Here is a 12,288-nt window from a genome sequence, read left to right as displayed (position 1 = left end):
TTAGGATGGGCTGGCGCATTGTCAAGCAGCAAAAGAACTTTAAAGGCAAGATTCTCTTCCTGGCAGTAGCGTCCCAGAGCTGTGTTACCTTCACCTGATGCCGCGCTGTTTATAATTTCCAACTTTTTTTCAAGTGTTAAAGCCGTTCTCTGCCGCTCAGCTGATAGTCCAGGACATGACATCGGACGCTTAGGAGGCATAGTTAAATATTTCAAGCGCAAAATCACTGCACTATAGGGAAAACCAACAAAAGTTTAAGAGCGCAAGATCGCACATCCACACCTTGCCAAAACCAATGCGAGACTGGCGGGAATGAGACTGTGACGTGTGCGCATGTGACTTGTATTGGCGGGAAAGCAGTGCTCCTCGCGTAACTGTGAGTTTTGGACGCATATAAGGAGACATTGGTAGAAATAGGTTCCTCGCATAACTATGAATCTGCATAGTCTGAAGACACATATAACGAGGATAGGGTGTACTTGGGACACTATGCCACTTAATTGGGCAGGGGACTGTTGCCAAACAGGTTCTAACTAACATCAGTCATGCACTTATGTGGCCACTAGACATCTAGTGGTTAGAGCAATTAGTGGCAATTGTGTGTGTTTGCATTCAAAAAGCAGCAATTTTTGTCATGATAGTAGGCGAGAAATGAGAAGTAAAACAATTCAGAATTGTTTTGCTCACTATAGTTTCAAACATTCCGGCTTGGAGATACCAGAAACGTCTGGGAGTGAAAATGAAATTTTTTCACTACTTCCAACAAGTTGAGAACTATGAAAAATTTGAAGGTAGCAACAATTGCCTTGAACGTTACAATGAAAATGAAGATTTGGAGAATACAGTTTTCGATAGCATTGTATGAAGGTACCCCATTATCTGGACTAGTTGTTTGTGCTGTTTGTTTATTGCATACATTGGGTGAGTTCCTCTGTTGATAACTATTAGGAACCAATACACAGCTTTATAGTACTGTAGCAGTATTGATAGTGTTCTCATTTGTTCTGTATTTCATTTAGATGCATAATTTGTTACTCAGTTTGTCTTTTTATATCTTTATAACTATTTCCATGAAACCGGCTAATTGGGACAGCTGCTTAATTGTGCCAAAATGTTCTGATATTGATGTGCCTCAATTACCCAGAATCCACTGTATTCTGAGATAATAGTTGTAATTTCACTTACTGTCAAGCAGTTTTGTACTAATATGCTGTTACCAGTAATTAAAAAGTTCTAAGTAAATTTATCGTCAAAAGTACTTAAAAGTGAGTCCATAGGTTATGGAATCAGTTCAGAGTTGAGGTTATTCATGCTGGTCAGGGGCCTTATGGCTGAAGGGTCATAAATGTTACTGAACCTGGTGGTGTGGGACTGCCTTCCCAATAGCAGGGGCATGAAAACAACATGGCCTGGATGGCAAAGGCACTGCTTTCATGAGGCAGTGCCAGAAATTTCAAAATTGAATTTTGAAAGAAAATTCAAAGTATTTTAAGGTCTGGTCCCTTTTAAGTTGCTCTCATCAACAATTAAAATGTGGCACCTTGGAATTATATTAATTAATGTTGTTCACAGGTGCAGTGAAGTCAGTGTGAGAGTTTTCGTGCAGTGTTGTCCTACAGTATGATTCCCCATAATATTGAAGGATGAAACAGAATGAAGGACATTATTTCAGAATAGAAGACTAGGGAATCTGGCTTAAAACATCTGTGTTTACTAAAATAAATTAATTAGTCAAGCCGGCTGTATTGCTATTAATGGCCTGATTGTTTGTGTTTTCTGAGTTGTAAACTATTAACTCCTCGCTCCAAATTGATTCACAAAGAGTAGACAAGACTTTATATATTAGCACTTAGTGCTGGCATGGATTTAGATTGGGAATTCAACTTCTGTTCCAGAAAAATAGCCCAATGCTGTTGCTCATTTATTTTTATGCACTTTCAAAAGTCTAGACCAGGGTTCCCAAAATTTTTACACCATGAAACCTTAACCGAGGGGTTTGTGGACCCCAGAGTGGGAACCCTTGATCTAGACTGCTATCATGAAAATTTGCTGAAAATTTTTCTAGAAAATTAATCCATATCAATTAAAGGTATTTGGTTTTAACTTGAAATATTTTATTTTCAGCAGAATTTTTCTTGTCAGCAGCAATGTTTGCATAAAGTCTCTGTATTACGTACATAGTCTTTTTGAAGTTCTTATTCTATAGATGAGGGCAGAAGTCAATCTCTCTATATTTCACAGGAAATGCTGTTTCATTGTGAACCAATCTGTGTATTCTCCCTCAAGAATCTCATAATACTTCTTCTGTTCATTGTATTTTCACTTAATGCAATTATTTAAATGAGGGGTATTGTTAACCTGTGTGAGCAATATATTAAATTTCTGTATTTATATTCTGAGCATAACCTTTGTTTTGACAGGTTTCTATTACAGAACCAAAACTACACTTAAAACCTGGATGTTCTTTAAATAAGAAAATAATTTCTAATTTGTTGAAATACTCACATATTAAATATTTACAGTGCCTTGTAAAAGTATTCAGCCCCCAACTCTTTGTTCACAAAAGTGAGTATTATGACAAGAGATTTTGATAAATTTAACTGATAATTTTTATTTTTGAATCATATGGTCTTTTTTTATCACAATGGAGTCCAAAAATGGGAAAATTGTAAATCACAAAAGTCTAAAAATAGAAAACTAAAATGTCAGCTGTCCAAAAGTATTCATCCCCCTTTGCTCAGTACTTAATTGAATGGCCTCTCACAGCTTTTCATCCAATAGTCTTTTTGAAAAAGTTTTTATTAGCTTTGAACAACATGATGGAGCGAAGTTTGCCCATTTCTCCTTGCAGAATTGCTCAAGCTGTGCCAGGTTAGTTAGGGAGTGACATTGGGTAAGCAGTCTTGAGGTCTTGCCAGAGAAACTCGATCAGGTTAAGAAGGACTCTGACTGGGCCACTCAAGGACATCAGTTTTTTTTAATTTGCAGCCGCTCCATGATTGCTCTGGCAGTTGTCCTGCTGAAAGATGGACTTTCTTCCCAATTTAAGCTTTCTGGCAGAGACTAGCACAATTTTATCCAGGATCTCTATATTTGGCAGCATTCATCTTCCCATCAACCCTGACTAGATTTCCAGTCCCTGCTGCTGCAAAGCACCCCCATAGCATGATGCTACTTCCACCATACTTTACAGTAAGGATGGCATTACCTGGCTGATGTGCAGTATTAGATTTATACCATGTACTGCTTAGTTTTGAGGCTACTAAGTTCCACTTTAGTCTCATCCATCCACAAGATCATTTTCCATGTTTTTACAGTATCCTTGTAGTGACACTGTGTGAGGTCTTTATGAGCAAGGATATGTTTTTTTTTCAGCCAGGGCTTCTTCCTTGCCACTTTTCCATAAATAACTTTTTTGTGTATGACCTTGAGAGACTGGAGCCATGAACTTCATGTCCAGTTGCAGCCACTGACTTCTGCAGCTGACTCAGAGTGACTGTTGGTGTCACAGTAGTCTTTACAAGTACAGGTAGCCCCTGAGTTACGAATGTCTGACTTACGGACAACTCGTACTTATGAACCGAGGAAGGAGAAGGCCATCCACCATTTTAAGTCGTTGCCATTGACACTGTGTTGAGTGTTTAACTTTGTATTTGGCTTAAATTTTTCTTAGTAAGATTCACCCTGACCCCGGGCTGGAGAACGGAGCTTCCCGAGTTCAATCCAGTGATAGACTGTTCCTGTGCCGGGTTGATGTCAATCCAGTGACTCCATACCATCCGTGCCAGGTTGATGTCGAGCTCGCAACTCGACCTCGTTAAAAAAAACACTGCCACCTCCAGTTTAAATTCCCACGTGGAATATTGTGGATGATCAAATACCCAAACCCTGCACAGCCCCCATTTGTCCCATTTAGCCTGTCTCAATGTGGTGGTCCTTAGGACCCAGCGGACCTTGGGACCTGCCGCCCGCAGTGTCTCTGTTCCATTGACAGGAAGCAATCACGATTGAAAATAAAGTGGAAATAATAAAGCGTTTGGAAAGAGGTGAAACGCCATCGGTCATTGGAAAAGAGTTGGGCTACAGTCAGTCAACGATTGGAACAATTTTAAAGGATAACAGATAAATTGAGAATAATGGAACATGTGAAAGGCCCTGCCCCGATGAAAGCTACAATTATTTCTAAGCAACGCAGTGGTTTAATTATTGGAATACATATGTTTCTTAAGTGTTTTATATGCATAGAAAGGTAAAATATATACTATATACTAAGACAAATGTTTGACTAACTGACGCTAAATAATACCGGATTTACTTGTTCCGACTTCCGTACAAATCCGACTCAAAGACAGACTCAGGAACGGAACTCGTATGTAACCCGGGGACTGCCTGTACCTTTCTTCTCCAGCAACTATGTTTAAAGAGGGAGCCTGAAATTGGCAGTGTGGCTGTGGTTTTATATCTTTTCCACTTTTTCCACAATGGACTGCACTGAGCACCAAGGTATGTTCAGTGCCTTTGAGATGGTCTTGTATTCTTCCCCAGAGTTGTGCTTTTCTATTAACATTTTCCTGACTTGTCTTGAGTACTCTTTTGCCTTATTTTTTGTGTGGTCTGTTGAAAATCTACCATATTGTTGGACCATACAGAGAGAGGGAGTATTTATTCGAATTCATTCTTTGGAAACAGGTGACCCTCTAATTTTCTCCATCAACAATCTGTCTGAGTTGGTTAGGTAATATACAATATTGTACCCAAGGAAAGTTAGTGTAGTAATCACAAAGGGATGAATACTTTTGCAGCCTCACAATTTTGGTTTTTAATTTTCATTAAATTGCTTTTGGAATTTTTCCTTTGATTTGACATGTTACGCAATGTTTTGTAGATTAACTAAAAAAGTCCTCCTTCAATATGCTGTATTTTAAATTTAGAAAATGAGACAGTAATATGTGTTTACAGTTGTGGGGGCTGAATACTTTTACAGGGTAATGTAACTGTGTTGCTCATAAGATGTTCAAGAAAAATGGGTAGGTGTTCCTCAGAGGATGTACAGGGTTTTTGCTTTTAATTGATCATGTAAAGTAATAGAAGGTAAAACTTTGGTGAAGCACATGATGAGAAACATAGAGTTGTGGCTACATAAACTTTATTGACATTTCATTAAAAATCTTGCTTGTGTATCATAAATTTAGAGTTGTACAGCATATTCATGCTGACAATCGTACTTATCGATACTACCCCTGTTTACTCACGTTTGGTCTGTGGGCCAGCTATGCCATGGTGATTCTACTGCTTGTCTCGATGTTTCTAATGGAGAGGACATGCGTTCTCTATGTCCTCAAATAGTTGTTCCAGATTCCAACCACTCTTATTGTGAGGGCATAGAAACCGCCCCCTTAGATCCCTGCTAAGCTCTCCTCTTATACCATTGCCTTCCTATATTGAGAAAAAAAGCTGGGTTAGCTCCTCTATAGCCTGCTTTCCTTTGATTTCTCTCCTCCACCTTTCCTCCCACCCAATTTTTATAATTAAAAGGCCACTTTTTCTTCTGGCTTTGACACTGTACTGCCCTGCATCAAGTCAGCACCCAACTGCTGAAACTTGAATGTGATGTTTTATTTTTCAGCCATTTTCACACTTTGCTTCAATTGACCTGCTTTTATATTCCCTGATAGTTACGTAACCCCCATTTTCCTCAAGTTTTACTCTTTAATTTTAGGTCATCACATTTACCGTGATGAAATGCTTTGAGAGGATGATCATGGCTAGAATTAACTCCTGCCAAATTGGACCCACTGCAATTTGTCTACCACCACAATAGGTCTACAGTGGAAAAAGTCACTAGCTGAACTCGGTCTTGGACCACCTGGACAGCAGCAATATCTATGTCAGACTGCTGTTTAGTTTTGTTTACCAATATTCCTTCAGTGCTTCAAAACTGGGGCCTCTGTACCTCTCTCTGCAACTGGATCCTTGAGTTCCTCATAGGTCAACCAGTGCAGATTGGAAATAACATCTCATCCTCGATGAAAATCAATACAGATGCACCTCAAGGATGCGTGCTTAGCTCTGTGTTCTCTACGCTCATGACTGTGGCTAGACACAGCGCAAACAGCATCTATAAATTTGCTGATGACATATCTGTTATCGGCCGAATCTCAGGTGGTGACGAGGAGGTGTATAAGAGTGAGATAGATCAGCTGGTTGAGTGGTGTCACAACAGCAACCTTGCACTCAATGTCAGTAAAACGAAGGAATTGAAATGTGGAGAGCAAACATGAGGAAATCTGCAGATGCTGGAAATTCAAACAACAACACGCACAAAATGCTGGTGGAACACAGCAGGCTAGGCAGCATCTATAGGGAGAAGCGATGTTGACATTTTGGGCCGAGACCCTTCATCAGGACTAATGGAAAGGAAAGATAGTAAGAGATTTAAAAGTAGAGGGGGGAGGGGGAAATGCGAAATGATAGGAGTAGACCGGAGGGGGTGGGATGAAGTTAAGAGCTGGAAAGGTGATTGGTGAAAGTGATACAGAGCTGGAGAAAGGAAAGGATCATGGGACGGGAGGCCTCAGGAGAAAGAAGGGGGGGGGGGAGCACCAGAGGGAGATGGAGAGCAGGCAAACAACTAAATATGTCAGGGATGGGGTAAGAAGGGGAGGAGGGGCATTAACGGAAGTTAGAGAAGTCAATGTTCATGCCATCAGGTTGGAGGCTACCCAGCCAGTATATAAGGTGTTGTTCCTCCAACCTGAGTTTGGATTCATTTTGACAATAGAGGAGGCCATGGATAGACATATCAGAATGGGAATGGGACATGGAATTAAAATGTGTGGCCACTGGGAGATCCTGCTTTTTTTGGCAGACCCTAGCATAGATGTTCCACGAAACGGTCTCCCAGTCTGCGTCGGGTCTCGCCAATATATAAAAGGCCACACCGGGAGCACTGGATGCAGTATACCACACCATTCGACTCACAGGTGAAGTGTCACCTCACCTGGAAGGACTGAAATGTGGACTTCAGGAAGGGGAAGTCGAAGGAACACAGACTTCGCTTTCTTAGAGGGGTCACCAATTGAAAGGGTGAGCAGTTTCAGGTTCCTGGATGTCCATATCTCTGAAGATCTAAAATGTTGATACAATTATGAAGAAGGCACGCCAATAGCTATCTTTTATTAGAAGTTTGGGGAGATTTGGTATGTCTAGCATATTTGTACAGATGTACCATGGAGAGTATTATGGTTGTGTCACCATCTAGTATCGAGGGGGCAACTGCACAGGATCAGAAAAGGATGCAGAGGGTTGTAAACTCAGCCAATTCAATATCATGGGCACTAGACTCCCCACCATTGAGGACATCTTCAAAGACAGATGCTTCGAAAGGGCACCCACCTCCCTGAACATGCTCTCTTCTCATTTCTACCACAGAGAGAAGGTGTAAGAGCCTGAAGACACACACTCAACATTTTAGAAACAGCTTCTTCCCCTCTGCCATCCGGTTTCTAATGGACAATGAGCCCGAGTATACTACTTCACAATTTTTGCTCTCTTTTGAAATCATCATGGATATTAATTTGTGATATTGTATTAGGATTGCTAATAGATATTCAAAGTTTTATTCTTGGTTGAAACAAAGCGTAATTGTCTTTTTGTTTATTGTGCTATTCAGGCCCATAAAGTCAAAGTGCAAAGTAGAGGTGGAAACATAATCTGTCTAGGAACAATCCATGGAAATGTAGATATACAGACCAACAGTAAAGGTGTAAGTTAAATTTAATTCCTTTCTATTCATTAACTTTTATCGTTTTCACAGTAGATTGAGAATAGATAATAAATCATCTGTAGGATAAACATTCCATTCCAGACTAAAGACTCATTTTTTTTTAAATCTGAAAATAAGTCAAGGATTAATTCCAGAGTTGTCTTTGGAGGGATGCCTAATATATTTTGATTCCTACCAAAAATAAGCCATGCAACTAAAGTAGCTTATTTCCCATCGAAGGGAAATAATCTTTCATTCCACAATAGCATGACCATATACTGGACTCCAGATTACTCATTCATCTTAATGCTCTAAGTAATTGCATGCAAATTGGATACCTTTTTTTTAAAAAAAATTAACCTTTCCTTTTGGTAATCAGTCTTCTCTTCACTTGTCTATTAAAAGAAAGACTCAGAACTTGCTCCCAGTTTACTCTCAAGCTGAGTGACTGTCAGGAGAAGGAGGGGAAATGCACAGCCAATGCAGAGTATACCCGTAGCTGTTTCCCTCAATAATAAGTATACAACTTTGGATACTATTGAGAGGGACAACCTACCGGGGGAGCCACAGTGACTGGGTCTCTAACACTGAGTCTGGTGCTGTTGCTCGGCACAGCAGAAAGGTGAAGAGGACTGCAGTTTTAATAGGTGAATCCTTAGTCAGAGGTACAGAGATGAGGTCTGTGGGCAGAAGGGAAACATCTAGATGGAATGTGTTTCCCTGCTGCCAGGGTCAGGGATGTCTTGGGTCAGGGCCATGGCATTCTCAAGGGCGAGGGTGAGCAGCCAGAAGTCTTAGTGCATATTGGCACCAATGACATAGGTAGACAAGGTGAGGAGGTCCTGAAGGGAGATTTTAGAGAGCTATGTAGAAAGCTGAGAAACAAGACCTCCAATGCAGTAATCTCTGGTTTGTTGCCTGTGTCGTGTGCCAGTGAGGATAAGAATGGAAGAATGATTTGGCAAGTGAACACGTGGCTGAGGATCTGGTGCAGGGGACAGATGTTCAGATTTATGGATCATTGGGATCTATTCTGGGGAAGGTATGACCTGTACAAAAGGGATGGGTTACACCTGAACCCAAGGAGGTCCAAAATCCTTGCAGGCAGGTTGGCTAGAGTTGCTTGGGTGGATTTAAACAAATTTGGCAGGGGGCTGGGAACTGGAGTGATAGTGGTAAAGGTGAGATAGTTGGCTTACAAATTGAAGCAATGTGTAGTGAGATTCCTAGCAAGGAGAGGCTGAAGGTGGGACAAAATAGCAGTCAACAGGATGAGTTGCAACGTAAAAGGTGGACAAAATTAAAAGGTGAATGCAGGACTGAAAGTATTATATTTGAATGCACGCAGTATATGGAATAAGATAGATGAACTTGAAGCAGATTGGCATGTATGATGATGTAGGCATCTCTGAATCATGGCTGAAAGAAGATTATAGCTGGGAGCTTAATGTCCAAGAATACACATTATAATGAAAGGACAGGCAGGAAAGCAAAATGGGTGGCATTACTCTATTGGTAAAAAATGAAATCAAATAATTAGAAAGAGGTGACATAGGGTCAGAAGGTGTTGAATCATTGTGGATAGAACTAAGGAAGTGCAAGGGTAAAAAGACCCTCATGGGAGTTACATTCAGATCCCTCCAAACAGTAGCAAGGATGTGGTCTACAAATTACAGGGGGAGGTACAAAATACATGCCAAAAGAACAGTTTTGCAATAGTCATGGAGGATTTCAATATGCAGATAGATTTGGAAAACCTGGTTGGTAAGGAATTCCAGGAGGGGGAATTACTAGAGTGCCGACAAGATGGCTTTTTAGAGCAGCTCGTGATTGAGCCCACCAGGGGATCAGCTGTTCTGGATTGGGTGTTGTGCAATGATCCGGAATTGATTCGAGAGCTTCAGGTAAAAGAACCCTTAGGGGCAAGTAATCATAATATGATCAAATTCATCCTGAAATTTGAGAAGGAGAAGATAAAGTCAGATGTATCAGTATTACAGTGGAGTAAAGGGAATTACAGAGATACGAGGGAGAATTAATTGGGAAAGAACACTAACAGGGATTGTGGCAGAGCACCAATGGCTGAAATTCCTGGAAGCAATTTAGAAGGCACAGGATATACACATCCCAAAGAGGAAGAAGTATTCTAAAGGTAAGATGACACATTCCTGGCTAACGAGAAGTCAAAGCCTATATAAAAGCCAAAGAGAGGGTGTATAATTGGGCAAAATTAGTGGGCAGTTAGAGGATTGGGAAGATCTCAAGTGCCAACAGAAGGCAACTAGAGATGTATTCAGTCTTTACCTTCTTAATGATTAAAGTAAGCTAGCCAATAATATTACAGAGGATACCAAAAGATTCTTCAGATACATTAAGTGTAAAAGAGAGTGTATATTGGACCACTGGAGAACGATGCTAATAGGGGGTCAAGGAAATGGCGGACAAACTGAATAAGTATTTTACATCACTGTGGAAGACACTAGCAGTATGATGGAAGTTCCAGGTGTCAGGACTCATGAAATGTGAGAAGTTATCATTACTAGAGAGAAAGTTCTTGGAAAATTGAAAGGTCTGAAGGCAGATTAGTCAACTGGACCAGATGGTGTACACCCAGGATTCTGAAAGAGGTAACTGGAGAGATTGTGGCGGTATTAGTAATGATCTTTCAAGAATCACTAGATTCTGGAATGGTTCTGGAAAATTGCCAGTGTCACTCCACTCTTCAAGAAGGGAGAGAGGCAGAAGAAAGGAAATTATTGGCAAGTTGGTCTGATCTCAGTGGTTGGTAAGATATTGGAGTTGATTGTTAAAATTTTGGTTATGGGATACTTGGAGGATCATGATAAAATGGGCTATAGTCAGCATGGTTTCCTCAAGTAAAAATCTTGCCTGAGAAATCTGTTGGAATTCTTTGAAAAAAATAACAAGTGGGATAGACAAAGGAGAATTGGTTGATATTGTGTATTTGGATTTTCAGAAGGTGCCACACATGGGGCTGCTTAACAAGCTACAAACCCATGGTATTACAGGAAGATTCTAATTTGGATAAAGCTGTGGCTGATTGGCAGGAGGCAAAGGGTAGGAATAAAGTGAGCCTTTTTCTGGTTGGTTGCTGGTGACCAGTGGTGTTCCACAGGGGTCCGTGTTGAGACCAATTATTTTGAAGTTATATGGTAATAATTTGGATGATGGAATTGATGGCTTTGTTGCAAAGTTTGCAGATGATATGAAGATAAGTGGAGGATTAGGTAATTTTGGGAATGTAGAGAGGCTACAGATGGACCTAGACATATTAGGAGAATGGGCAAAGAAGTGTCAGATGGAATACAGTGTTGGAAAGTGTATGGTTTTGCACTTTAGTAGAAGAAATGAAAGGGTTAATATTTTCTAAATGGAGAGAAAATACAAAAAACTGAAGCACAAAAAGACTGTAGAGTGCTTTTGTAGGATTCCCTAAAGGTTAATTTTCAGGTGAGGAAGGCAAATGTGATGTTAGCATTCATTTCAAGAGGACTCAAGTATAAAAGCAAGAATGTAATGTTGAGACTTTATAAGGCACTGGTGAGGCCTCACTTGGAGTATTGTGAGCCCGTTTGGGCATGTTGTCTCAGAAAGGATGTGCTGAAACTGGAGAGGGTTCAAAGGTGGTTCACGAAAATGATTCCAGGTTTGAACAGCTTGTTGGAGGAAGACCATTTGATGGCTCTGGGCCTGTATTCACTGGAATTCAGAGGAATGAAGGGTGACTCATTCATTGTTTTTAGTAACTATATGAAAATTATCTTTCTATACAGAATTAAGGGATTTTAGTCTGCATTTTACATTTCACGAACCAGTTAGTCTTCAAATGCATTCTATTCTATTTTATTCTTAACCTGGCATTGCATATTGCAATAGTATTTATGGCAGTAAGAGTAAAATTATGTTTTTTAAAAATTGCTTAATAATAAGGAATTAATGATTATGTTCTTATAGAATGTGTTCTTATCTTTCCAAACCTTTTATATTTTTTCCAGTTTGTGGAAATCGAAAAACTTCAAGGAACAGACATGAATATTTCCACTACTGATGGTGCATTAAAAACAAAGTACATTTACGCCAAGTCTTCACATCTGTCTTCTTCCATTGGGAATATCGAACTTGGAAACATTCACGGTAAGAATTTTATGTTAGCAGTAACCATTTTGAACAGACAATGGGAACTTCTCTGATGTTTTACTTCATGTAAATCAAGAATTCTATAAGCATAAATTATGTTATATATTTTAGAGTTTACTGCAGATTACAATTTTTCTTAATAGCCTTCTATTTGAAACCATGAACATTAATATTTGAAATTTAATGCTGGGTTAATTAACTAGTGTGTAGTCACATAGTTGGAATACAAGATTTGGCTGCACAAAACAATATGTGCAGGCTGTTTTTCTTATTATCATTAGAACTTCCTGTTACAAAACCTCTGGAACTGAGATTTGATAATCATTGCTAAATTCATTAAAGGAAGCAGTCAAGTAACTCTTTCT

At 39.8% G+C, this 12,288-nt stretch overlaps 1 protein-coding gene across 2 annotated transcripts in view; it reads left to right on the top strand.

Moving 5' to 3' along the window:
* fam185a (family with sequence similarity 185 member A) overlaps positions 1–12,288 on the top strand; it is a 74,038-nt gene that overhangs the window by 5,331 nt on the left and 56,419 nt on the right. For both annotated transcript variants that reach the window (XM_059987211.1, XM_059987210.1), the window contains exons 3-4: positions 7,673–7,765; positions 11,782–11,920. In XM_059987211.1, the coding sequence (XP_059843194.1) occupies positions 7,673–7,765; positions 11,782–11,920 (232 nt within the window). The remainder of the gene's footprint in view (positions 1–7,672; positions 7,766–11,781; positions 11,921–12,288) is intronic.

Source organism: Hypanus sabinus, chromosome 13 (assembly GCF_030144855.1).
Source record: "Hypanus sabinus isolate sHypSab1 chromosome 13, sHypSab1.hap1, whole genome shotgun sequence".
NCBI lineage: Eukaryota > Metazoa > Chordata > Chondrichthyes > Myliobatiformes > Dasyatidae > Hypanus > Hypanus sabinus.
The sequence above is the reverse complement of the archived record's forward strand: the minus strand, read 5'-3'. Positions and strand labels throughout refer to the sequence as shown.